Raw genomic sequence first — 23,768 nt, 5'->3', positions numbered from 1 at the left:
CTCTCTGTCTCCTTTTCTCTCTCATTCTCCTCTCTCTCTCTCTCTTTCTATGGCCGCCGTTTCGGGCTCCGGTTTCTTTCCGCCGCCGACGCCGCCGCCACCGCCTCCTCCTTCCTCCGCCTCCGCCTCCTCCGTCGCGTCGCGTCGCCGTCGCCGTCGTGCTCTCCCGTCACGTCACGTCACGTCACGTCAGCGCAAGGCCGCCGCCCCCGCCGCCCAACCGTCCGCGCCTGCGCACTGACGGCTTTTTCCTCGCGCCTGCGTACTTCCCGTTCCGGCCGGCGGGACGGGGGGGCGGGGTCGGGGGAGGGGGGCGGGGCCGCGCACGCGCTCTGCCCCACCCACCCACCCACCCACCGCTCGCTCCGCGCCGCCCCCCCTTCCGCGTCCTGCGCGCCTGCGCGCTGCGCACCGCCTCAGGACCCCTCCCCCTTCCCGCCATCTCCGCCTTCCCCCCTCACCGGTTGCCCTGGTTACCGCCGGGCTGCCCCCATCAGTGCCTGCACCCAAACAACAACAACCCCCACCCCCCCCCCACCCCCTCACCCCCACCACCCCACCCCCACCCCCCACCCTCCACGATCCGCGCTGACAAAGACGCGGCCGTCCGTCGTCCGCCAATCACGCGCCAACCCATTGGCGTGGGGTGGGGGAGACGCCGCGACGTCCCCCCCCCCCCCCCCGTCCCCCCCACCACCATCACCACCACTCCCCCCACCCCCACGCCGGACGGCGCCTCAGAGCGCTTTACGGTCACGGATCCCGGGACCGAGCGCCGGGGGGAGTGGTGGGGGGGAGTGGTGGTGGGAGGGGGGGAGTGGGGGGAGGAGGAGGGGGGGGAGAGGGGTGGGGGTGAAGGTGACCAACGCCGCGGTCGAAAAGAAAGGTCCTCAGCGGAGACCTGAAAACGGGACGGGAGGGAGAGAGATGGATGAGGGAGGGAGGGAGGCAGGAGGTCCCAGAGCCTCGGGGGGGCGTAGTGGCCGAAGGCACGGCCGCCGAAGGTGGAGCAGCGGAGGACTCGGGCGGGGGGGGGGGGTGGGGGGACAGGGGGGGATTGGGGACGAGGAGGAGGTCAGACCCCAAAGGAACGAAGGCAACGGGGTGCTGCTTTGAGGAGAGGGGAGGGCAGGGAGGTCGGGGGGGGGGGCGCAGAAGAGCGCAGGGACTCGAGTACGAGGGTGAAGATCTTGAAGTCGAATATTATTATTATTGTTGTTATTATTATTATTATTATTGATGTGCTGCAGAGTGAACTGACCGTATATGTGTGGACGAAACGCGGCGGCCAATTGCGCACGTCGGCGTCTGTCCCACAAACGGCCGCGGGTGTTGAAAATGACCAATTTATCCTCGTGTTTTTTTTGTTTGTTGTTGGAGGGATTGTCATCTGGAATTGGATCGTGGATCGAGTGACCAAATTACTCACTAGGTTTTTTTTCTTTTTTTTGCAGGGAATTATCAGCCCCGGGAAAGCGATCCGCCGATCGACTAACAACCCACCGGGTTCCTACTTACTGCCCGGTAAACGGAGGCACGCGCACGCGTGTGCATGTGTGGAGTAAGGAAAGTTGCCCAAGGTTTCACCCAGACCTACCTGCCAAACCCAGGCCCTCTCGCTTGAGAGGCGAGTGCACTAAACCCAACTCTACAATCTCCATCATATCCATTTTATTGCCGTAACAATCACTTCATCCAAATGACTGACGTGGGTGCAGATCTTCACTTCTATTATCTGGTCTGCGAGGCACGTGATTGAAGTCAGTGTCGCCTCCTGTTATTATGAGGTGACGTTTCGCCCACAAAATAACCAGTCACTGCACTCTACGGAATATTCTGTGAAGCACTTTGAGATATCTCGAAGACGTGATAAGGTACTATATCAAATGCAAGCAAGGATTATTATAATTATTCATCATAATAATCTTTGCCTTGGTTTTGTAATGATTTCTCAATCCACAACACTGGTGTTAAGACGTGATAAGGCGCTGTATCAAATACAAGGATTATTATTACTATATTGTCCTCCTCCTCCCCTTTACATTCGCATTCCCCCTTTTTCTGCGTTTCGTGGCTTCAAAAAGGTCCCCATTTCCCTCCTCATCACCGCGAGTGGATTCCACCTCTTGAGCTGCTCAATTCCGGATCCATTGAGAGTTTCCTACGGTTTGTCTGCCATCTTGTCTGGGAGGTTAATGTTCAATTGATGGCGACTCCAGAGTAATCCTGGTGTGTGGGACATCGTGTCCTCACAGGACACGGTAAAATAAAAACCTACGCACGAGGGTGGCAATTAGCTGGGCTGTGTGCGACAGCTATGTCAATTATTGCTGGATTGTCTCGGCGTTTCCAAGAATTAAATATGAATCTGCAGATTATTAGTAATAATAATAAAAATTAGCCTTGCATTCGATATCATGTCTTCGTGTCTCAAAGCACTTCACGGAATACACGGTAAAGTGGAGTGACCGTGTGTTTTGTTGGCAAAACTCGGCAGCAAACAACTTGCGTTTATAATGGCGGAATCTGACATCAGGCCATCAGGGGAGTGGGTAGATGACCGTAAGCACGGTCAAAAAGTTAGGTCTTTAGGTGGGATTTGACAGTGGGGAGGGGGCAAGTCAGAGGGATTGAGCAAGAGAGTTCCAGAGTTTCTGGGCATAATGGCTCAAGACAACAGTCACCGATGGTGGAACATGGGGGCATGAGGGACAAACAGGAGGCTGGAACCAGCCGAGCGGAGGCAGCAGGTGGGGGTAAGCAGCTCGGAGAGATTGGGAGGTGCGAGGGCATGAAGGGATTTGAAAAGGAGTGAGAGGATCCTCAAATCATTCCTTTTGGTAATTGGGAGCCTGTGGAGCATAGCAAGGACTGGTGTGATGGGGGATTCAGAGTTTAGTGTGTATGATAGGGAGCCGATGGAGACCCGCGAAGCTGGGGTGAAGGGGGTACGGAGATAATGTGTGTGATAGACAGCCAGTGGAGCCTGGCAAGGGCTGGGATGATGGGGGCAAAGAGCTTAGCGTGGGTGACAGAGAGTCTACGGAGCTTGCCGAGGGCTGGGGTGATGAGGAGTCACGGAGGTTAGTGTGTGACGGGGAGCATGGTGAGGACTGGGGTGGTGTGCATCTGAAAGGAACAAAGTGTTCCCAGCAAATGCCACGTCGCTGGTTAATAATCCTGGTTTACTGATGTCACCACAAGCTCTATTTAACCTCCCTACTCGCTGGCTGTACGCACATTGCTGTGTCCGCACTGCGTCCAGTCGGAGGAACCTCGTTTACTGTGTAGACTCCGCAAGTTGTCTTTGTTTTCTCACCATGATCTTTCAGCAGGTTTGTATCTGGTTCTTCTGCCTGTTTTGTCTGGGCGTCCAGGGAGGAACGAGCTGTGACTTCAACGATGAGTTATATGCAGCCGACTTGGCCAAGAGCAACAAGGTAACACAACACGTTATGCTTACACAGCGCCTTTAGTGTCAGGAGGACGCCTCAATGTGCTGGACAGTCTGTGATCCATGCTCGAGCTGGCGGTTGGTATCAGGAGGGGCGAAGGGCAGGGAGGGTGGAGGTAGGAAGGTGACCGAAGGTGTAATTGGTCGAAGAGGTGCGTGATGAGACAAATCTTGATGGAGGCGAGGGAGGTGGCGAGGCTGAGGGACTGTGGGATGCAGAGGGTGGAGGCAGAGAGGCTGAAGGCCAGACCAATAATGCTGGGGAGCGCCGGGCGGGGGACATGAAGCAGGCCGGAGACCCCTGAATGGAAGGAGCGGACAGGTTGGTAGGGGGTTAGGAGGTCACAGAGGTGGGGAGGAACCAGGCCGTGGAGGGCTTTAAAGGCGAGGACCAGGTTGGTGGGTGGTGGTTGAATGAGACAGGAGAGCGGGAGATGAGGGGTAATTTTAAGGGGTTGGATACAGTGCAAGTAGACACAGAGCGATTGACCCTGTCTGATAGTTGGTGGCAAGGAGGAGCAGCTGGAAGGTAAGGGGAGGGGTAGGCATGAGAGCGGGTGGTGGGCTTCATTTGGGAAATCCTGATATTGAATGCACACGACAGTGACCCACAAACAGTGGTGGATCGAGTGATCAATTTTTTATAGTAATTTTTTTTTGGAAAGAATTATTATCCCGGGAAAGGCCATCCACCAATCGACTAACAACCGGGTTCCTGCTTACAGCGAAGTCAACAGCATTGGGTGTGTAGAGTAAGGAAACTTGTCCAACTCCTTGACCCGCCCTGGAATCAAACCCCCACGCCATTTCGCTTGCGAGGCGAGTGCTCTAACACTGAGCTACAGGGCTCCACGAGAGGGTCAAAAATGTGGAGGGAGGGAGGGAGGGAGGGAGAGAGGGAGGGAGGGAGGGAGGGAGTGGGAGGTGCCGTTTAAGATGTCTCAGAGACATTATAAGGTGCTATATCAAATGCAAGGATTGTTATTATCAATACTAATAGTAATAACAATCTCCTGAAAATAAGTTTCGCTTCTGATGTGATGTTTCCTCACCCAGTTTTATGGCCGGTGGTACCTGATTATGCAAGCCTCCTCCACGAAGGCCGGATTGGAGAAAATCAGGAAACTAGACAACGCTATCTACACCTTAATCAAAAGAGACGACCTGAAGATGTTTGCCAAAGGGGACGTGAGAGCTGCAAAGTAACTATCCCGGAGTCTGACCCCCGTCCATACCTCACACTCACAGCGGTCAAAACCCTCGTCACCTTCATCACTTCCCGGCTGGACTATTCCAATGCCCGCCGGCCTCCCCAGCTCCACCATACACAAAATCCAATTAATTCAAAACTATTTTTTCCTTAACGAGAGTCTCCATTATTTTACCCACAATGGACATCAAACTTCCCGGTCTAGTTTCTTGGGTCACTTTTGTTACCTTTCTTAAAAATAGGAGTAACATCTGGCTTTCCTCTTCCTTCCGTCCCCATCTTCAGGTGATCCCTGAAGACCTCCCTCTTCGACTGTGTCTACAGTCCCCCCCTCCCTCCCACCCTCCTTCCCCCCGGCCTGGTGTCATGCTCCGCCGCTGTCAAGCATTTCTGGGACACAATGTGCATGAAGGGCGCTGTGTAAATGCAAATTGCTGTTGTCGACCCACCAAATCACAGGAACCCTTGAGCACCTCCATGAGAGGAGACGAGGGAAGAGGAGAGGGCTGGAAGGTGTGGGTCAAGGCAGTGACATTGTGTTGTTGTTTCCAGTGCAGATGCCTGTATTCACAATGAGTGGATGTTCCATGTTAATTCAGCGACCAAGCATATGATGAGGGATGGTAAGCAAGATCCTCTGCACCCAGAACACAAACACCACAGCTTCGTTGATAGATGCCATCCTATAGTTCAGTGGTAAGAGCACTCGTCTCGCAACCAAGAGGACCTGAGTTCGATTCCCAGGTCACAGTTTGGTCACTCAGTCCACGACTGTCTGTGGGACACTGCTGTGCGCAATTGGCTGCTGCATTTCACCCACAAAACACACAGTCACTACACTTTGAGACGTCTCGAAGACGCGATACGGCGCTGTATCAAATCCAAGGATCATTTTTATTGATGGTGCAAAACAAAATAAGGCAACAGTGGGAGATTATAGAGAACACATACGTCTGAGACCCAGACAATATGTGATAAGGTCAGCTCCCACCCCTCCCACTGCTCAGTTTCATTCTCCGTCGCTCTCAAGTGCTCGGGGACGCAATGATGCGCGAGCGGAGCTGTGTAAACTCAAGTTATTGTGGTTGTTTTCAACTCTAGATGTCTCGCATCGGGGACACCGTATATATTCACCTGATTGCAAGAATTGTATGATTCTGCGTGAGACACAGAAAACAGGCAAACGGGTCTTTGACAGAATATTACTGTACGGTAAGCGGAAAATTATACCTCTAGCTCCCCAAATGTCCTGGCTGACAATCCCCCCCCCACCCCCCGATAAAAGGATTGGTCACTCACTTCAGCCTTCAGCCACTACGCCCTAAAACCTTTGAACTCTCCCCCACCAGGAAGCAGGAACCCGGTTGTTAGTCGATTGGATGATCGCTTTTCCGGGGGATTTAATTCCTTCAAAATAACTACAAATAATATGGGCACTCAATCCCCGACTGTTGGTGGGACATTGCTGTGAGCAATTGGCTGCCGCATTTCACTCACCAAAGACACAATCACTCCACTTTACAGTGTGTCCTGCGAAGCGCTTTGAGACGTCTTTGGAGACGTGGTAATGCGCTGTGTCAAAAGCAAGGATTATGAAAGGTGCTGGAGTAGGTGTAAGTATTATTACGATGATTAAAGGTTGCCTTTGCTCTGCCCACACAGCCAGGAATAATAGGGTATGCAAGCCAACGATGAATGATTTCCGAACCCGAGCCAATTGCCTGAACATGAACGAGATCTTTGTCCTGCCTCAAAAATTGGGTCAGTTGCTGGGCGCTGGGAGAAATACACTGAGAAGCGCAGTCAATATAATACGACACCGAATGACATTTACGCAGCGTCTCTCATGTCGGGAGGACGTTCCAAGGCACTGGGCTGGACAGTCGGGGAGTTCGACCCGAGCTGGGGGTTGGGATCAGGAAGGGTGGAGGGCAGGGAGGGTAGGCGTAGGAGGGAGACCGAAGGTGTGTTTGGTCGAAGAGGAGGGTCTTGAGACAGGTCTGGAAAGAGGCGAGGGAGGGGGCGAGGCTAAGAGACCATGGGATGGGGTTCCGAAGGGTTATTATTTTGAATAATAATGTGCTCACTCGATCCAGGACTGTGTGTGGGGCCCTGTTGTGTGCAATTGGCTATTGCCTTTAGCCCACAAAATACACAGCTACTACACATTGACAGTGTATCCTGTGAAGCGCTTTGAGACGTCTCGAAGACGTCATAAGGCCCTATACCAAATGGAAGGATTATTATTATTGTCTATGTCCAGACCATGCAATGGAACAACACCGTGGGAGATGGGGGGCCAAGGGGGATAGGAGTTGTATACTCCCCGCACTCACTCTCTCTCTCTCTTCCTTCCTACAGCATTTTGTGCTTGAACATCACCCAACTCTGGAAAGCTTGAAACATGATGCTCGAAGCCCCTCTTCTCTCTGCTTACGTCTCCCCCACCTCTCTCTCTCTCTCTCTATTGGTCTTTCTCATCAATAAATTACCCAGTTTTGCATCTCATTTCATTGCACTTGTTCACTCTTGTTTGTGCCAAGGTTCTCCCCAACCCTCGCTCCCCGCTGGCCGACACGGTCAAAAAAAAACCACCCTCGACCCCTCTAATCTTGCACACTACCATCCCATCCCCAACCTTTCCTTCCTCCTCGAGCCCCTACATAGTGGTTTTCGCCCTGACTGCCCACAGCACAGAGGCAGCGCTTGTCAAAGTCACAAACGACATCCTCTCTGTCTGTGACCAGGGCCCCCTCTGCCTCCTGACCCTCCTGGATCTCTCTGCCGTGTTCAACACAGTTGACCATGCCATCCTCCTCCATCGGCTCTCTTCCCTCATCTAACTGCGTGGGACCAAACTCACATGGGTGGGGGCAAGGCAGTGCAAGGAAGGAAAGGTTGGAGATGGGACGGAAGTCTCCAGGATTAGAGAGATCGAGGGTGGGCTTTTTGAGGAGAGGTGTGATAACAACGGTTTTCAGGTGGAGTGGGGCAGAACCTGAGATGAGAGACAGGTTGACCGTGTCAGCCAGTAGGGGGCGGCTGGGTTAGACGGGGGAGTAGAGTGACCAGCAGCTGAGTGGGGAGAGGATTAAGGTCGCAGGTGGTGAACTTCACCTGCTTGTTGATGTGCTGTTGGTTGACAGCCTGACTCAGTCGGTTGCAGTCACCCGGAAAAAAATACAAAAGGACATCTACGCAGTGCCTTTCGCGTCAGGAGGGCATTCCAAGGCATTGGACAATCAATATTTCGGACCTGAAACTGTGGGTTGGGATTGAGGAGGGTGGAGAGCAGGGGGGAAAGGAGGGTGACCGAAGGCGCGTTTGATGAGGAGGGTCTTGAGTCAGGTCTTGAAGGAGGTGAGGGATGGAGCGAAGTGGAGGATCTGTGGGACTGAGTTCCACAGGCTGGGGGCAGAGAGGCTGAAGGCCTGACCGTTAATTGTGGGGCGGGTGAGGCAGGGGACGTGAAGCGGTCCCGAGCCCGCGGAGCAGAGGGAGCGGGCAGGTTGGTAGGGCTTACAACAACAACAAAATTACATTTGTATAGAGCCTTTCACGTCGGGTGGATGTCCCAAGGTGCTGGACAGACAGAGTTATGGACAGAGCAGGGGGTTGGGGTGGGGGAAGGTGGAGGCAAGGTGGGGAAGTAGGGAGATCAAAAGCACGGTCGAAGAGGAGGGTCTTGAAGGTGGCAGTGGATGGGGTGAGGCGGAGGGACTGTGGGTTGGAGTGCCAGAAGGTGGGTGCAGAGTGGTGGAAGGCCCGTCTGCCGATAGTAAGGCAAGCGAGGCGGGGGACATGTAGCAGGTCGGAGCCCGCTGAGCAGAGGCAGCGCACAGGGTGGTGGGGGTCAGGAGGTCCGAAAGGTAGGGTTGAGCAAGACCGTAGAGGGCTTTGAAGCTAAGGCCCAGACCTTGAACTGTATCCTCTGTGTGATGGGAAGCCAGTGGAGTCGGGTGAGGATGGGGGCGATAGGGTCACGGAGCCCGGTGCGGGAGAGGACACGGGCTGCAGAATTCTGGATGGTCTGCAGCCTGTGGAGGGAGGAGTCGGGGAGGCCGACAAGCAGTGAGTTTGCATAGTCGAGCCTCGATGTAATGAAGGCGCGTATGAAGGTTTCAGCAGCCTGCGGTGTGAGACAAGTGTCGGAGCAGGGCGACGTTGCGGAGATGGGGGAAGGCAGAGCGGGTCATGGCATGGATGTCAGGTAGAAAGGATATTTGGGGGTCAAACAAGACGCCGAGCTTGTGGACTACCTCGGCGAGGTGGAGTGTGCATCCCTGGATGTTGATGCTGCCTTCGCCTGAAGTGTGGAGGCACTGAGAGGAGCCAATAAGGAGAGCCTCAGTCTTGTTGATGTTCAACTGTAGAAAATTAGCTCTCATCCAGGAATTGAGAGGCATTCTGTGAGGACAGCAGTAGTCTTGGAGTCAAGGGTGGAGGCAGAGAGATAGAGTTGGGTATCATTCGCATACATGTGGAAGTTGACCCAATGTCTGCCAATGATGTCACCAAGTTCCTGGACTTCTTTGCCTCAACAATCAAAAACATTTTGCTCAGCTGCATCGACCTCTCGCACCCACCAACACTCCCCCACCCACCCCTATGTCACCTTCCACCCTACCCAGACCATCCACACTGCCTTCTGCCTCCACCAGGCCCTCATTACATTCCTTATCCCCATTTCTCCCTCCTCCCTCTCAACTGCAAACATCCAGATGAAGTTCACCACCTGCGACCTTAATCCTCTCCCCACTTAGCTGCTGGTCACTCAACTCCCCCTTCTAACCCACCCGCCCCCTACTGGCCGACACGGTCAACCTGTCTCTCATCTCAGGTTCTGCCCCACTCCACCTGAAAACCGTTGTTATCACACCTCTCCTCAAAAAGCCCACCCTCGATCCCTCTAGTCTTGCAGACTTCCGTCCCATCTCCAACCTTTCCTTCCTGCACTGCCTTGCCCCCACCCATGTGAGTTTGGTCCCACGCAGTTAGATGAGGGAAGAGAGCCGATGGAGGAGGATGGCATGGTCAACTGTGTTGAACACGGCAGAGAGATCCAGGAGGGTCAGGAGGCAGAGGGGGCCCTGGTCACAGACAGAGAGGATGTCGTTTGTGACTTTGACAAGTGCTGCCTCTGTGCTGTGGGCAGTCAGGGCGAAAACCACTATGTAGGGGCTCGAGGAGGAAGGAAAGGTTGGGGATGGGATGGTAGTGTGCAAGATTAGAGGGGTCGAGGGTGGTTTTTTTTGACCGTGTCGGCCAGCGGGGAGCGAGGGTTGGGGAGAACCTTGGCACAAACAAGAGTGAACAAGTGCAATGAAATGAGATGCAAAACTGGGTAATTTATTGATGAGAAAGACCAATAGAGAGAGAGAGAGAGAGGTGGGGGAGACGTAAGCAGAGAGAAGAGGGGCTTCGAGCATCATGTTTCAAGCTTTCCAGAGTTGGGTGATGTTCAAGCACAAAATGCTGTAGGAAGGAAGAGAGAGAGAGAGTGAGTGCGGGGAGTATACAGCTCCTATCCCCCTTGGCCCCCCATCTCCCACGGTGTTGTTCCATTGCATGGTCTGGACATAGACAATAATAATAATCCTTACATTTGGTATAGGGCCTTATGACGTCTTCGAGACGTCTCAAAGCGCTTCACAGGATACACTGTCAATGTGTAGTAGCTGTGTATTTTGTGGGCTAAACGCAATAGCCAATTGCACACAACAGGGCCCCACACACAGTCCTGGATCGAGTGAGCACATTATCATTTAAAATAATAACCCTTCGGAACCCCATCCCATGGTCTCTTAGCATCGCCCCCTCCCTCGCCTCTTTCCAGACCTGTCTCAAGACCCTCCTCTTCGACCAAACACACCTTCGGTCTCCCTCCTACGCCTACCCTCCCTGCCCTCCACCCTTCCTGATCCCAACCCCCAGCTCGGGTCGAACTCCCTGACTGTCCAGCCCAGTGCCTTGGAACGTCCTCCCGACATGAGAGACGCTGCGTAAATGTCATTCGGTATCGTATTATATTGACTGCGCTTCTCAGTGTATTTCTCCCAGCGCCCAGCAACTGACCCAATTTTTGAGGCAGGACAAAGATCTCGTTCATGTTCCAGCAATTGGCTCGGGTTCGGAAATCGTCTCTCACTGTGGAGCATACAATAACTTTCCTGGCTGTGTGGGCAGAGCAAAGGCAACCTTTAATCATCGTAATAATACTTACACCTACTCCAGCACCTTTCATAATCCTTGCTTTTGACACAGCACATTACCACGTCTCCAAAGACGTCTCAAAGCGCTTCGCAGGACTCACTGTGAAGTGGAGTGATTGTGTCTTTGGTGAGTGAAATGCGGCAGCCAATTGCTCACAGCAATGTCCCACCAACAGTCGGGGATTGAGTGCCCATATTATTTGTAGTTATTTTGAAGGAATTAAATCCTCCGGAAAAGCGATCATCCAATCGACTAACAACCGGGTTCCTGCTTCCTGGTGGGGGAGAGTTCAAAGGTTTGAGGGCGTAGTGGCTGAAGGTACAGCCACTGATGACGAAGGACAGGCAGGAGGCTGGAGCTGGCCGAGCAGAGGCAGCGGGCGGTGGAGTGGGGTCTAAGCGCGTCGGAGAGGTAGGGAGGTGCCAGGGCGTGAAGGGTTTGTAAATGAGTAAGAGGGTCTTGAAGTCAATGAATGACGATGAGCTCTACAGCCAGTTTGCACACAGCAAAGTCCCGCCAACAGCCGTGAAGTGAGTGACCAATCCTTTTATCGGGGGTTGGGGGGGGGGGGGATTGTCAGCCAGGACATTTGGGGAACTAGAGGTATAATTTTCCGCTTACCGTACAGTAATATTCTGTCAAAGACCCGTTTGCCTGTTTTCTGTGTCTCACGCAGAATCATACAATTCTTGCAATCAGGTGAATATACACGATATTCCCGATGCACGATATCTAGAGTTGAAAACAACCACAATAACTTGAGTTTACACAGCTCCGCTCGCGCATCATTGCGTCCCCGAGCACTTGAGAGCGACGGAGAATGAAACTGAGCGGTGGGAGGGGTGGGAGCTGACCTTATCACATATTGTCTGGGTCTCAGACGTATGTGTTCTCTATAATCTCCCACTGTTGCCTTATTTTGTTTTGCACCATCAATAAAAATGATCCTTGGATTTGATACAGCGCCGTATCGCGTCTTCGAGACGTCTCAAAGTGTAGTGACTGTGTGTTTTGTGGGTGAAATGCAGCAGCCAATTGCGCACAGCAGTGTCCCACAGACAGTCCTGGACTGAGTGACCAAACTGTGACCTGGGAATCGAACTCAGGTCCTCTTGGTTGCGAGACGAGTGCTCTTACCACTGAACTATAGGATGGCATCTATCAACGAAGCTGTGGTGTTTGTGTTCTGGGTGCAGAGGATCTTGCTTACCATCCCTCATCATATGCTTGGTCGCTGAATTAACATGGAACATCCACTCATTGTGAATACAGGCATCTGCACTGGAAACAACAACACAATGTCACTGCCTTGACCCACACCTTCCAGCCCTCTCCTCTTCCCTCGTCTCCTCTCATGGAGGTGCTCAAGGGTTCCTGTGATTTGGTGGGTCGACAACAGCAATTTGCATTTACACAGCGCCCTTCATGCACATTGTGTCCCACAAATGCTTGACAGCGGCGGAGCATGACACCAGGCCGGGGGGAAGGAGGGAGGGAGGGGGGGACTGTAGACACAGTCGAAGAGGGAGGTCTTCAGGGATCACCTGAAGATGGGGACGGAAGGAAGAGGAAAGCCAGATGTTACTCCTATTTTTAAGAAAGGTAACAAACGTGACCCAAGAAACTAGACCGAGAAGTTTGATGTCCATTGTGGGTAAAATAATGGAGACTCTCGTTAAGGAAAAAATAGTTTTGAATTAATTGGATTTTGTGTATGGTGGAGCTGGGGAGGCCGGCGGGCATTGGAATAGTCCAGCCGGGAAGTGATGAAGGTGACGAGGGTTTTGACCGCTGTGAGTGTGAGGTATGCACGGAGGTCAGACTCCGGGATAGTTACTTTGCAGCTCTCACGTCCCCTTTGGCAAACATCTTCAGGTCGTCTCTTTTGATTAAGGTGTAGATAGCGTTGTCTAGTTTCGTGACTTTCTCCAATCCGGCCTTCGTGGAGGAGGCTTGCATAATCAGGTACCACCGGCCATAAAACTGGGTGAGGAAACATCACATCAGAAGCGAAACTTATTTTCAGGAGATTGTTATTACTATTAGTATTGATAATAATAATCCTTGCATTTGATGTAGCACCTTATCATGTCTCTGAGACATCTTAAACGGCACCTCCCACTCCCTCCCTCCCTCCCTCCCTCCCTCCACATTTTTGACCCTCTCGTGGAGCCCTGTAGCTCAGTGTTAGAGCACTCGCCTCGCAAGCGAAATGGCGTGGGGGTTTGATTCCAGGGCGGGTCAAGGAGTTGGACAAGTTTCCTTACTCTACACACCCAATGCTGTTGACTTCACTGTAAGCAGGAACCCGGTTGTTAGTCGATTGGTGGATGGCCTTTCCTGGGATAATAATTCTTTCAAAAAAAAATTACTATAAAAAATTGATCACTCGATCCACCACTGTTTGTGGGTCACTGTCGTGTGCAATCAATATCAGGATTTCCCAAATGAAGCCCACCACCCGCTCTCATGCCTACCCCTCCCCTTACCTTCCAGCTGCTCCTCCTTGCCACCAACTATCAGACAGGGTCAATCGCTCTGTGTCTACTTGCACTGTATCCAACCCCTTAAAATTACCCCTCATCTCCCGCTCTCCTGTCTCATTCAACCACCACCCACCAACCTGGTCCTCGCCTTCAAAGTCCACGGCCTGGTTCCTCCCCACCTCTGTGACCTCCTAACCCCCTACCAACCTGTCCGCTCCTTCCATTCAGGGGTCTCCGGCCTGCTTCATGTCCCCCGCCCGGCGCTCCCCAGCATTATTGGTCTGGCCTTCAGCCTCTCTGCCTCCACCCTCTGCATCCCACAGTCCCTCAGCCTCGCCACCTCCCTCGCCTCCATCAAGATTTGTCTCAACACGCACCTCTTCGACCAATTACACCTTCGGTCACCTTCCTACCTCCACCCTCCCTGCCCTTCGCCCCTCCTGATACCAACCGCCAGCTCGAGCATGGATCACAGACTGTCCAGCACATTGAGGCGTCCTCCTGACGCTAAAGGCGCTGTGTAAGCATAACGTGTTGTGTTACCTTGTTGCCCTTGGCCAGGTCGCCTGCATAAAACTCATCGTTGAAGTTACAGGTCCCTCTTCCCTGGACGCCCAGACAAAACAGGCAGAAGAACCAGATACAAACCTGCTGAAAGATCATGGTAAGAAAACAAAGACAACTTGCGGAGTCTACGCAGTAAACGAGGTTCCTCCGACTGGACGCAGTGCGGACACAGCAATGTGCGTACAGCCAGCGAGTAGGGAGGTTAAATAGAGCTTGTGGTGACATCAGTAAACCAGGATTATTAACCAACGACGTGGCATTTGCTGGGAACACTTTGTTCCTTTCAGATGCACACCACCCCAGTCCTCGCCATGCTCCCCGTCACACACTAACCTCCGTGACTCCTCATCACCCCAGCCCTCGGCAAGCTCCAATGGCTCCCTGAGCTACAGGACTCCATGAGGGGGAGACAGGGTCAAAAATAGGGAAGGAGGGAGGGTGTGGCTTGAGTGGAGTCCTGTAGCTCAATGGTTAGAGCGCTCGCTTTGCAAGTGAGAGCTCTGAGTTCAATCCCCGGCAGGTCAGGGCCAAACCTTGGGCAAGTTTCCTTACTCCACACAGAGCCTAATAATAAACCCTCCAAAACCAAAAACAATAATAAATTGGTCATCTTCAATCCACGACTGTTTGTGGGACATTGCTGTGCGCAATTGGCTGCTGCGTTCGCCCACAAGTATACAGTCAATTCACTTTACAGTGTGTTCTGTGAAGCGCTTTGGGACGTCCTCCCGACGTGCTATATCAAATGCAAGGATTATTATTATTATTATTATTATTATTATTATTGAGACAGCTCAAAGACGTGATTAGGATTATATCAATGCAAGGTTTATTAATATTAATAATAATCACCTGAAAATAAGTTACGCATCTGATGTAATGTTTCCTCTCCCAGTTTTATGGCCGGTGGTATATGATTATGCAAGCCTCTTCCACCGCGGCTGGATTGGATGAAATCAGGGGAATGGACAACCTATTATTCAACTTAACCAAAACGGAAGACTTGAAGATGTTTGTGACAGGGGACAGCGGAGAAGCACAGTAACTATCCCAGAGTCTGACCTCCGTGCATACCTCGCTCACACTCACAGCAGCCAAAATCCTTGTCCGTACCTTCATCACTTCCCAGCTGTACTATTGCGATGCCCACCTCGCTGGTCTCCCCAGCTCCACCACACACACAAAATCCAATCAATTCAAAACTCTGCCGCCTGCGCCCACACCTGCATGAAACTTTGTCCCCCATCACACCGGTCCTCGCCACTGGCTCTCTATGGATCGACGGTGCAAGAGAAAAGACGGCAACGGCGGGCGATTACAGAGAGAAAAGTTGTGTCTGAAATCCGGAGAATGCGCGATACGGCCACTTCCCCTCTCCCCCTGGATCGGTGTCGTGCTCTGCCACTGTCAAGCGCTCTGGGACATTGCCACCGACACCGACAAGAGATGTAAGTATCATTATTATTAATAAAAACAGAAGTCGCTGGGATCACACAGCGGGGTCAGGCAGCTTCAATGGAGAGAGGAAAACGAGTTAGCGTTTCATGTTGATGACTTTTCGTCAAAACCTGAAACAGATCTCCAATATCTACAGTGCTTTGTCGTTTGCTAATTGTTATTATGATTCAGTTGCCTTTGCTCTGCCCACACAGCCAGGAACCCAACTGTACACAACGTAGGGAAGGAAGATTTCAGAGACCGAGCCGATCGCATGGCGATGAACGAGTTCTACGTCTTTCCTCAAAATCGAGGTTAGTTGCTGAACACCGGGGGGAAAAGCTCCGAGACACGATGTCAATAAAATAAAATAGGGGTAGCAAGGTGACCAAACACGCCTTTCGTCGAAGAGGAGGGTCTTGAGATGGGACTTGAAAGAGGCAAGTGAGAGGGCAAGGCGGAGAGACCGTTGCTTGGGGTTCCGAAGGGTTATTTTACATAATAATTTGGTCACTAAATCCACAACTGTTTGCAGCACACTGCTGCGCACAATTGGCTGCCACGTTTGGCCCACAAAACACAGTCGTTACACTTGACTGCATCCCGTGAAGCGCTTTATGATGTCTCGAAGATGTGCGAAGGCACTGTATCAAATGCAAGGATTACTATTATCCATATCCAGACATCCGGAGATTGGGAGATAGGGGTTGTATCCTCTCTGCACTCACTCACTGTCTCTCTCTTCCTTCCTACAGCACCTCTTCCTTGACCATCACTCAACTCTGGAAAGCCTGAGACATGAAGATTGCAGCCCTTCCTCCTCAGTCTCTCTCTCTCTCTCTGATGGTCTTCCTCATCAATAAATTACCTTTTTTTGCATCTCATTTTATTTGCTATTTTTATTTTATTCGCTCGTTCATGCTTATTTGTGTTGAGTTGACGATTCCACATCTGAGCTGCTCGATTCCAGCTCCATTGAAAATGTCCTACGATCTGTCTCCCGGTTTGTCTGGGAGATTAATGATTAATTCATGGAGACTCCCAGATAATCCGGGTTTACAGGACATTGCGTTCTTGCGAGACACAATAAAACAAAACTATGTCCGTGGGTGTGGGTATCAGCTGGGCTGTGCGCATCAGGTTTGTCAATTATTGTGTCTTCCTTCAATGTCACGAAATTAAAGATTAATCTGTAGAATAATAATAATAATAATAATTATAATAATTATAATAATTATAATAATAATGATAATCCTTGCATTTGGAGTGGAAGTAAGATGGTCGGAGAGGCATGGAGGTGTGAGAGCATGAAACTATTAGCAAACGAGTCAGAGGAACCTGAAATCGATGCGTTCAGAGCCGTTGGAGCCTGGTGAGGACTGGGGTGATGGGGCTCTGAATGGCACAAAGCGTTCCCAGAAAATGTCACTTCTCGGGTTAATAATCGTGGGTAACTGACATCACCACAAGCTCTATTTAACCTCCCTACTCGCTGACTAGACTCACATTGCTGAATCCGGTCAGAGGAGCCTCGTTTACAGTGTAGACTCCACTCCGCAAGTTGTCTTTGCTTTCTCACCATGATCCTTCAGTGGGTTTGTGTGTGGCTCTTGTACCTGTTTTGCCTGGGTGTCCAGGGAAGGGACTGTGCCTTTGACGATGAGATGCTTGGGGTCGACTTTTTCAATGATGCCAAGGTAAAACAACAACGACATATTGCATTTACACTGCATCTTTAACTTCAGGAAGTTATCCCAAGGTGCTGGGCAGCCAGGGGATTGGACCCGAGATGCGGGTTGGGATCAAGAGGGGTGAAGGCGGGGAGGGTGGCTGTAAGTGGGTGAGCAAAGGCACGCGGTCGAAGATGAAGGTCTTCAGATGGGCCTTTAAGGCGGCGAGGGAGGGAGCGAGGCCGAGGGACCGTGGGACGGCGTTCCAGAGGGTGGGAGCAGAGAGGCTGAAGGCCCAACCGCCAATGGTGGGGCGGATAGGAGACATGAAGCAGGCCAGAGCCCGCTGAGCAGAGAAAGCGCAGAGGTTAGTGAGGGTTAGGAAGTCACAGAGGTAGGGAGAGAGGAGTCAGACCGTGGAGAGAGGGAGAGAGTGCTTTGAGATGTCTTAATGAGGTGATAACTTGCAGTATCAAATGCAAGGATTATTATTATTGCTATTAACTAGTTGTACCCGTTACAGCTTTGCTTGCAACCAATGGCTCCAATGTGGAACGTAGATCTCAGTGATGATGGGCACTGTCTGATTGGCAGTCTCTGCCAGGTTCGCAGTTGAGCGCAGCTGAACGGAATGACCTCTGCTGCTGGACACCATTTTGCCGTGTTCCTGCGTGTCTTTCTACGTGGAAGGCCGGCCGTGCTTTTCTTTGCTCTTCAGTTTCATGTAATCAGCCTTCTCTCTTTTGCCTGGCGTTTTTATTTGTCTTCGAAAGGCTTGATCTTCGCTTCTTAGGCAACTTTATCCCTTAAGATTAAAAAAATGTGCTATTGGGAGGACTCCTGTGGGAGGACTCCTGTTGGGAGGACTCCTGTGGTAGAACTCCTTGTTGAGATGTCTTCTGTGGTAGAAGTCCTGTAAGAGGATGTCTGTTCGTAGGACTCTTCTTGGGAGGACACCTGTTGGTAGGACTCCTGTAGGAGGACTCCTGCTGGGAGGCTTCTCTTTGGAGGGACTCGTTGGAGTCCACCTACGAGTGATGACGCTGTTTAGGTCATAGCTCATGAACGACAGCAGATTCCCGAAAATATTTTGCCCACGACACACCCCTCGAAAAGCCTTTTCGATGGGGTATAAATCATGTCTCTACATTAATCGGTTGTTGCATTCCTGGCGGGCGGACAGTCAGACAGGCAGACATTTTGTCTTTATTGGTATAGATATCAATCACCCGAAAGTCAGTTATGCACTGCAATATGATGTTATGTTTCCTCTCCCAGCTTTATGGACACTGGCACCTGATTATGATGGCTTTTGACACGGAGGCTGGACTGGAGGAAATCAGGAAATTCAGCAGCATCGCCATCACGTTCCTCAGAAGGGAAAAGCAGAAGCTCTTGTCAACAGCGGATGTGACGTTTACACAGTAACTATCCCTGTGTCTGACCTCCATCTGTATCTCACACCGGCAGCAGCCAAAGCCTCCGTCCACACTCTCTTCACTTCCCAGCTGGTCTATTCCATTGGCCTCCTCGATGGTCTCCCAAGTCCACCATACACAAAATCCAATTAATTCAAAACTCCGCACGGAACTCCATTCCCCATCGCACCAGTCCTTGCCAGGCTCCACCGGCTCCCAATCACCAAACGGATCAATTTCAAGATCCTCACACTCGTTTTCAAATCTCTTCACGCTCTGCAAACTCACCACCTCTCCAACCTGCTTACCCCCTACTCCACCATCCTTTGCTTCCGCTCAACTGGCTCCGGCTTCCTCGTGCCCACTGTTCCACCATTGGTGGTTGCACTTTCAGCCAATACGCTCCAAGATTCTGGAACACTCTCCCTGTATCCCTCCAATTTGCCCATTCCTTCCTTCCTTCCTTCCTTCCTTCCTTCCTTCCTTCCTTCCTTCCTTCCTTCCTTCCTTCCTTCCTTCCTTCCTTCCTTCCTTCCTTCCGTCCTCCCTTCCCTGTCTTTGTCACGCCTGAAGACCTTCCTCTTCGACTGTGCCCATGGTCACATCTTGCTCCACCACTGTCAAGTGCTCTGGGTCACTAACCTGCGTGAGGGTCTTTGTCTAATTGCAAGTTGTTCTTGTTGTTGACCCAACAAACAACAGGAACTCTTGAGCACCTCCATGAGAGGAGTGGAGGGACGTGTTGAGGGCTGGGAGGTGTGGGACAAGGCAGTGAACGTGTTTTGTTGTTTCCAGGTCGAACACCCCCGTTCGCATGAAGTGGGCCTTTGAACTTGATGAGACAACCAAACAGTTGAAAAGGGAAGGTAAGCAAGGGCCTCCACAACAAGAACAAGAACATCACAGCTTCGTTGATAGAGATGGAGTCCTGTAGTTCAGTGGTTAGAGCACTCGCCTCGCAAGCAAGAGGACCTGAGTTCGGTTCCCAGGCAGGGGGGCAAAACATTGGGCAAGTTTCCTTACTCCATACACACACCTCCTTTTACCTACCTGTAACTGGTTGTTAGTCGATCAATTGATAGATCACTTTACGGGGGTAATAATCCCTTCAAAAAAATAAAGAAATAATAATAATTTTGTCACTCAATCCACTACGGCTTGTCGGAAACTGCTGTGCAAAATGGGCCGATGCATTTAGACCACGAAACACACAGTGACTCTATTTTGAGATGTCTTGAAGACGCAATACGGTGCCGTACGAACTGCAAAGATCATTATCATTGATGGTGCAAAACAAAAGAAGGCGACAGTTGGAGATTATGAAGAAAACATATGTCCGAGATGCAGAGAATGTGTAATGCGGTCACCTCCCAACCCTCCCACGGCTCAGTGTCGTGCTCCGACGACGTCAACGACGCTGGGACGCTACGATGCACGAGGGGAGCCGCGTAAATGCAAGTCCTGCTCTGTGCTGTTGTCTGAGCGGGCAATTCATTTTGCCGTGTTCGTGCGTGCCTTTCTGCGTCCAAGTCCGGCCGTGCTGGTCTTCGGTCTTCAGTTTCATTTCATCGGGGCCTTCTCCCTCTTTGGCATTTTTATTTGTCCTCGAAAGTCCTGATTTTCACTTAGAAAATATACAATTGGGAAGACGCCTGTGACAGGACTGAGTGGGAAGACTCAACAAGAGGACTTCTGGTTGCGAGGACTCCTGTTGGTAGGACTCCTACTCCCATGACAACCCAAAAAATTCCATACATTGGTGCAGAATATATTTAGTATAGATGTAGCTCCTTAGAAGGGTGTGTGATTTCTCTATCGCTACTTTCCTGCAGAAGACCATACGCGGCTCATATTTTGGTGCTCAACTAAAGCATTTTTTAAATATAGCTGATCGACGGCAGCAGATCCCTGAACAAAAATAGGCCCACGACACTCCAGTGGGTAAGACCTTTCTGATCGAGTATAAATCCGGTCTCTACATCAATTGGTTGTTGTGCCATCGGCGGAGACCCACACACGCGAACTTCACCTTTATTAGGACGGAAGACGGTGCAGGACAAAGGAAGGCAATAGTTGGTGATGATGGAGAGAAAAGTTGTGTCCGAAATCCGGAGAATGCGCAATATGGCCACGTCCCCTCTCGGTGTCGTGCTCTGCCGCCGTCGAGCGCTCTGGGACGTTACCGTGCACAAGGGGCGATGTGTAAATGCACATTTTTGTCGTTTACGGATCTAGGTAAACCCCAACTGGAAATCCGTTTCTATGTACCAAACTGCGGAAATTGTTTCGTCATTCACGAGGTTCAGAAACAGAGCCCGAACATGTTTGAGAGGATAGAACTCTACGGTAAGAGACGATGATTCTTCTAACTGCCAATGGCCTGGCCAGCAATTGCCCCTCCCCAATAAAAAAAGGTCGGTCACTCAATCCACTACTGTTTGCCGAACACCGCTGTACACAATTAGCTGCCGCATTTCACCCGCAAAACACAATCACTACACTTCGCGGTGTATGGTTTTATTATTATTATTAATATTATTATTATTATTATTATAGTGCATTCCGAGACACTACCCTGCGCAGAGGGCACTTTATTAGTGCGAGTTATTGTTGTTATATCTACCGAAGCATCTTGAGACCTCTCGCAAGACCCTGATGAGGCGTCATATCAAGTGCAAGGCTTATGAAAGATGCCGGACCGGATGCAAAGTCTCATTATTTTTAACGGAAACAGAAGCCGCTGGGATCGCACAGCCGGTCAGGCAGCATCGCCGGTGAGAGGAAAATGAGTTAACATTTCATATGGATGACCTTCCCATCAAAAGCTGAAACGGCAATTCATTTTCCTCCCTCCATAGACGCTGCCTGACCCGCCGAGTGTTCCCGGCCACTTCCGGTTTTATTTCAGGTTTCCAGCGCCTGCAGTATGTTGTCCTTTGTTTATTCTTATGACGACTCAGTTGCCTTTGCTCTGCCCACACAGCCCGGAGCCCAACGCCAGACGACAACGTGATAAACAGTTTCAAAAACCGAGCCAGTTGCATGAAGCTGAACCACATCCAAGTCTTTGCTGCCTCATAAACTCGGTTAGTCGCTGGACACTGGGGCAAATGCACTGAGACGCACAGTCAACACCACACAGACAACGACATTTACACAGCGCATCTCACATCTGGAGGTCGTCCCAAGGCGCTGGACAATCAGGGATTTGGACCCGAGCTGGGGGGGTGGGGATCAGGAAGGGGTGGAGGGCAGGGAGGGGAGGGGTAGGAGGGTGACAGAACACGCATTTGGTCGAAGAGTGGGTACTTGAAATGGGTCTTGAAAGAGGCGAGGGAGAGGGCGAGGCAGAGGGCCTGTTTCTTGGGGTTCCAACGGGTTATTTTAAATAATATTTTGGTCACTAAATCCACAACTGTTTGCAGCACACTGCTGCGCACAATTGGCTGCCACGTTTGGCCCACAAAACACAGTCGTTACACTTGACTGCATCCCGTGAAGCGTTTTATGATGTCTCTAAGATGTGCGAAGGCACTGTATCAAATGCAAGGATTACTATTATCCATATCCAGACATCCGGAGATTGGGAGATAGGGGTTGTATTCTCTCCGCACTCACTCACTCACTGTCTCTCTCTTCCTTCCTACAGCACCTCTTCCTTGACCATCACTCAACTCTGGAAAGCCTGAGACATGAAGATTGCAGCCCTTCCTCCTCAGTCTCTATCTCTCTCTCTCTCTCTGATGGTCTTCCTCATCAATAAATTACCTTTTTTTGCATCTCATTTTATTCGCTGTTTTTATTTCATTCGCTCGTTCATGCTTATTTGTGTTGAGTTGACGATTCCACATCTGAGCTGCTCGATTCCAGCTCCATTGAAAATGTCCTACGATCTGTCTCCCGGTTTGTCTGGGAGATTAATGATTAATTCATGGAGACTCCCAGATAATCCGGGTTTACAGGACATTGCGTTCTTGCGAGACACAATAAAACAAAACTATGTCCGTGGGTGTGGGTATCAGCTGGGCTGTGCGCATCAGGTTTGTCAATTATTGTGTCTTCCTTCAATGTCACGAAATTAAAGATTAATCTGTAGAATAATAATAATAATAATAATTATAATAATAATGATAATCCTTGCATTTGGAGTGGAAGTAAGATGGTCGGAGAGGCATGGAGGTGTGAGAGCATGAAACTATTAGCAAACGAGTCGGAGGAACCTGAAATCGATGCGTTCAGAGCCGTTGGAGCCTGGTGAGGACTGGGGTGATGGGGCTCTGAATGGCACAAAGCGTTCCCAGAAAATGTCACTTCTCGGGTTAATAATCGTGGGTAACTGACATCACCACAAGTTCTATTTAACCTCCCTACTCGCTGACTAGACACACATTGCTGAATCCGCACTGCGTCCAGTCAGAGGAGCCTCGTTTACAGTGTAGACTCCACTCCGCAAGTTGTCTTTGCTTTCTCACCATGATCCTTCAGTGGGTTTGTGTGTGGCTCTTGTACCTGTTTTGCCTGGGTGTCCAGGGAAGGGACTGTGCCTTTGACGATGAGATGCTTGGGGTCGACTTTTTCAATGATGCCAAGGTAAAACAACAACGACATATTGCATTTACACTGCATCTTTAACTTCAGGAAGTTATCCCAAGGTGCTGGGCAGCCAGGGGATTGGACCCGAGATGCGGGTTGGGATCAAGAGGGGTGAAGGCGGGGAGGGTGGCTGTAAGTGGGTGAGCAAAGGCACGCGGTCGAAGATGAAGGTCTTCAGATGGGCCTTTAAGGCGGCGAGGGAGCGAGGCAGAGGGACCGTGGGATGGCGTTCCAGAGGGTGGGAGCAGAGAGGCTGAAGGCCCAACCGCCAATGGTGGGGCGGATAGGAGACATGAAGCAGGCCAGAGCCCGCTGAGCAGAGAAAGCGCAGAGGTTAGTGAGGGTTAGGAAGTCACAGAGGTTGGGAAAGAGGAGTCAGACCGTGGAGAGAGGGAGAGAGTGAGATGTGTGCTTTGAGATGTCTTAATGACCTGACAACTTGCAGTATTATTATTATTGCTATTAACTAGTTGTACCCGTTACAGCTTTGCGTGCAACCAAAGGCTCCAATGTGGAACGTAGATCTGAGTGATAATGGGCACTGTCTGATTGGCAGTCTCTGCCATGATCGCAGCTGAACGGAATGACCTCTGCGGCTGGACATCACTTTGCCATGTCCTCGCATGGATTTCTGCGTCCAAGTCCTGCGGGGCTGTTCTTTGAGCGGGCAACTCATTTTACGCGTTCTTGCGCGCCTTTCCACGTCGAAGGCCGGCCGTG

General features: G+C 51.1%; 2 protein-coding genes across 3 annotated transcripts; one reads left to right on the top strand and one right to left on the bottom strand.

Annotated features, from left to right (window-relative positions):
• Positions 1 to 2,754: 2,754 nt before the first annotated feature.
• LOC121852030 lies at positions 2,755 to 7,155 on the top strand. 2 transcript variants are annotated; one of them, XM_042346138.1, is made up of 6 exons: positions 2,755 to 3,440; positions 4,511 to 4,656; positions 5,217 to 5,287; positions 5,766 to 5,876; positions 6,327 to 6,425; positions 7,026 to 7,155. In XM_042346138.1, the coding sequence occupies exons 1-6, from the start codon at positions 3,192 to 3,194 to the stop codon at positions 7,037 to 7,039; spliced, it is 690 nt and encodes a 229-aa protein (XP_042202072.1). In that variant the 5' UTR covers positions 2,755 to 3,191; the 3' UTR covers positions 7,040 to 7,155. The 2 variants fall into 2 exon arrangements, with proteins under 2 accessions (XP_042202072.1, XP_042202073.1); XM_042346139.1 differs by lacking the exon at positions 2,755 to 3,440 and adding an exon at positions 3,480 to 3,532.
• A 2,854-nt stretch (positions 7,156 to 10,009) lies between these two features.
• LOC103172341 lies at positions 10,010 to 14,155 on the bottom strand. The gene is made up of 6 exons (XM_007885119.2): positions 13,907 to 14,155; positions 12,715 to 12,860; positions 12,088 to 12,158; positions 11,499 to 11,609; positions 10,740 to 10,838; positions 10,010 to 10,139 (listed from the first exon to the last, which is right to left on the bottom strand). The coding sequence occupies exons 1-6, from the start codon at positions 14,153 to 14,155 to the stop codon at positions 10,126 to 10,128; spliced, it is 690 nt and encodes a 229-aa protein (XP_007883310.2). The 3' UTR covers positions 10,010 to 10,125.
• Positions 14,156 to 23,768: the final 9,613 nt, after the last annotated feature.

Source organism: Callorhinchus milii, unplaced genomic scaffold, assembly GCF_018977255.1.
Source record: "Callorhinchus milii isolate IMCB2004 unplaced genomic scaffold, IMCB_Cmil_1.0 Scaffold331, whole genome shotgun sequence".
In the NCBI taxonomy this organism is placed as follows: Eukaryota; Metazoa; Chordata; class Chondrichthyes; order Chimaeriformes; family Callorhinchidae; genus Callorhinchus; species Callorhinchus milii.
This window is presented reverse-complemented; position numbering and strand designations above follow the sequence as displayed.

What these genes read in the sequence shown, in the direction of transcription:
- LOC103172341 (XM_007885119.2), bottom strand. Translation starts at nt 14,155, where the DNA reads ATGTCACCACAAGCTCTATTTAACCTCCCTACTCGCTGGCTGTACGCA. An exon ending in GGGGACGTGAGAGCTGCAAA is followed by an intron (nt 12,159 to 12,714) that starts GTAACTATCCCG and finishes TGTTGTTTCCAG; the next exon opens with TGCAGATGCCTGTATTCACA. An exon ending in CAAGCATATGATGAGGGATG is followed by an intron (nt 11,610 to 12,087) that starts GTAAGCAAGATC and finishes TTTCAACTCTAG; the next exon opens with ATATCGTGCATCGGGAATAT.
- LOC121852030 (XM_042346138.1), top strand. Translation starts at nt 3,192, where the DNA reads ATGTCACCACAAGCTCTATTTAACCTCCCTACTCGCTGGCTGTACGCA. An exon ending in CAAGCATATGATGAGGGATG is followed by an intron (nt 5,288 to 5,765) that starts GTAAGCAAGATC and finishes TTTCAACTCTAG; the next exon opens with ATGTCTCGCATCGGGGACAC. An exon ending in TGACAGAATATTACTGTACG is followed by an intron (nt 5,877 to 6,326) that starts GTAAGCGGAAAA and finishes CTGCCCACACAG; the next exon opens with CCAGGAATAATAGGGTATGC.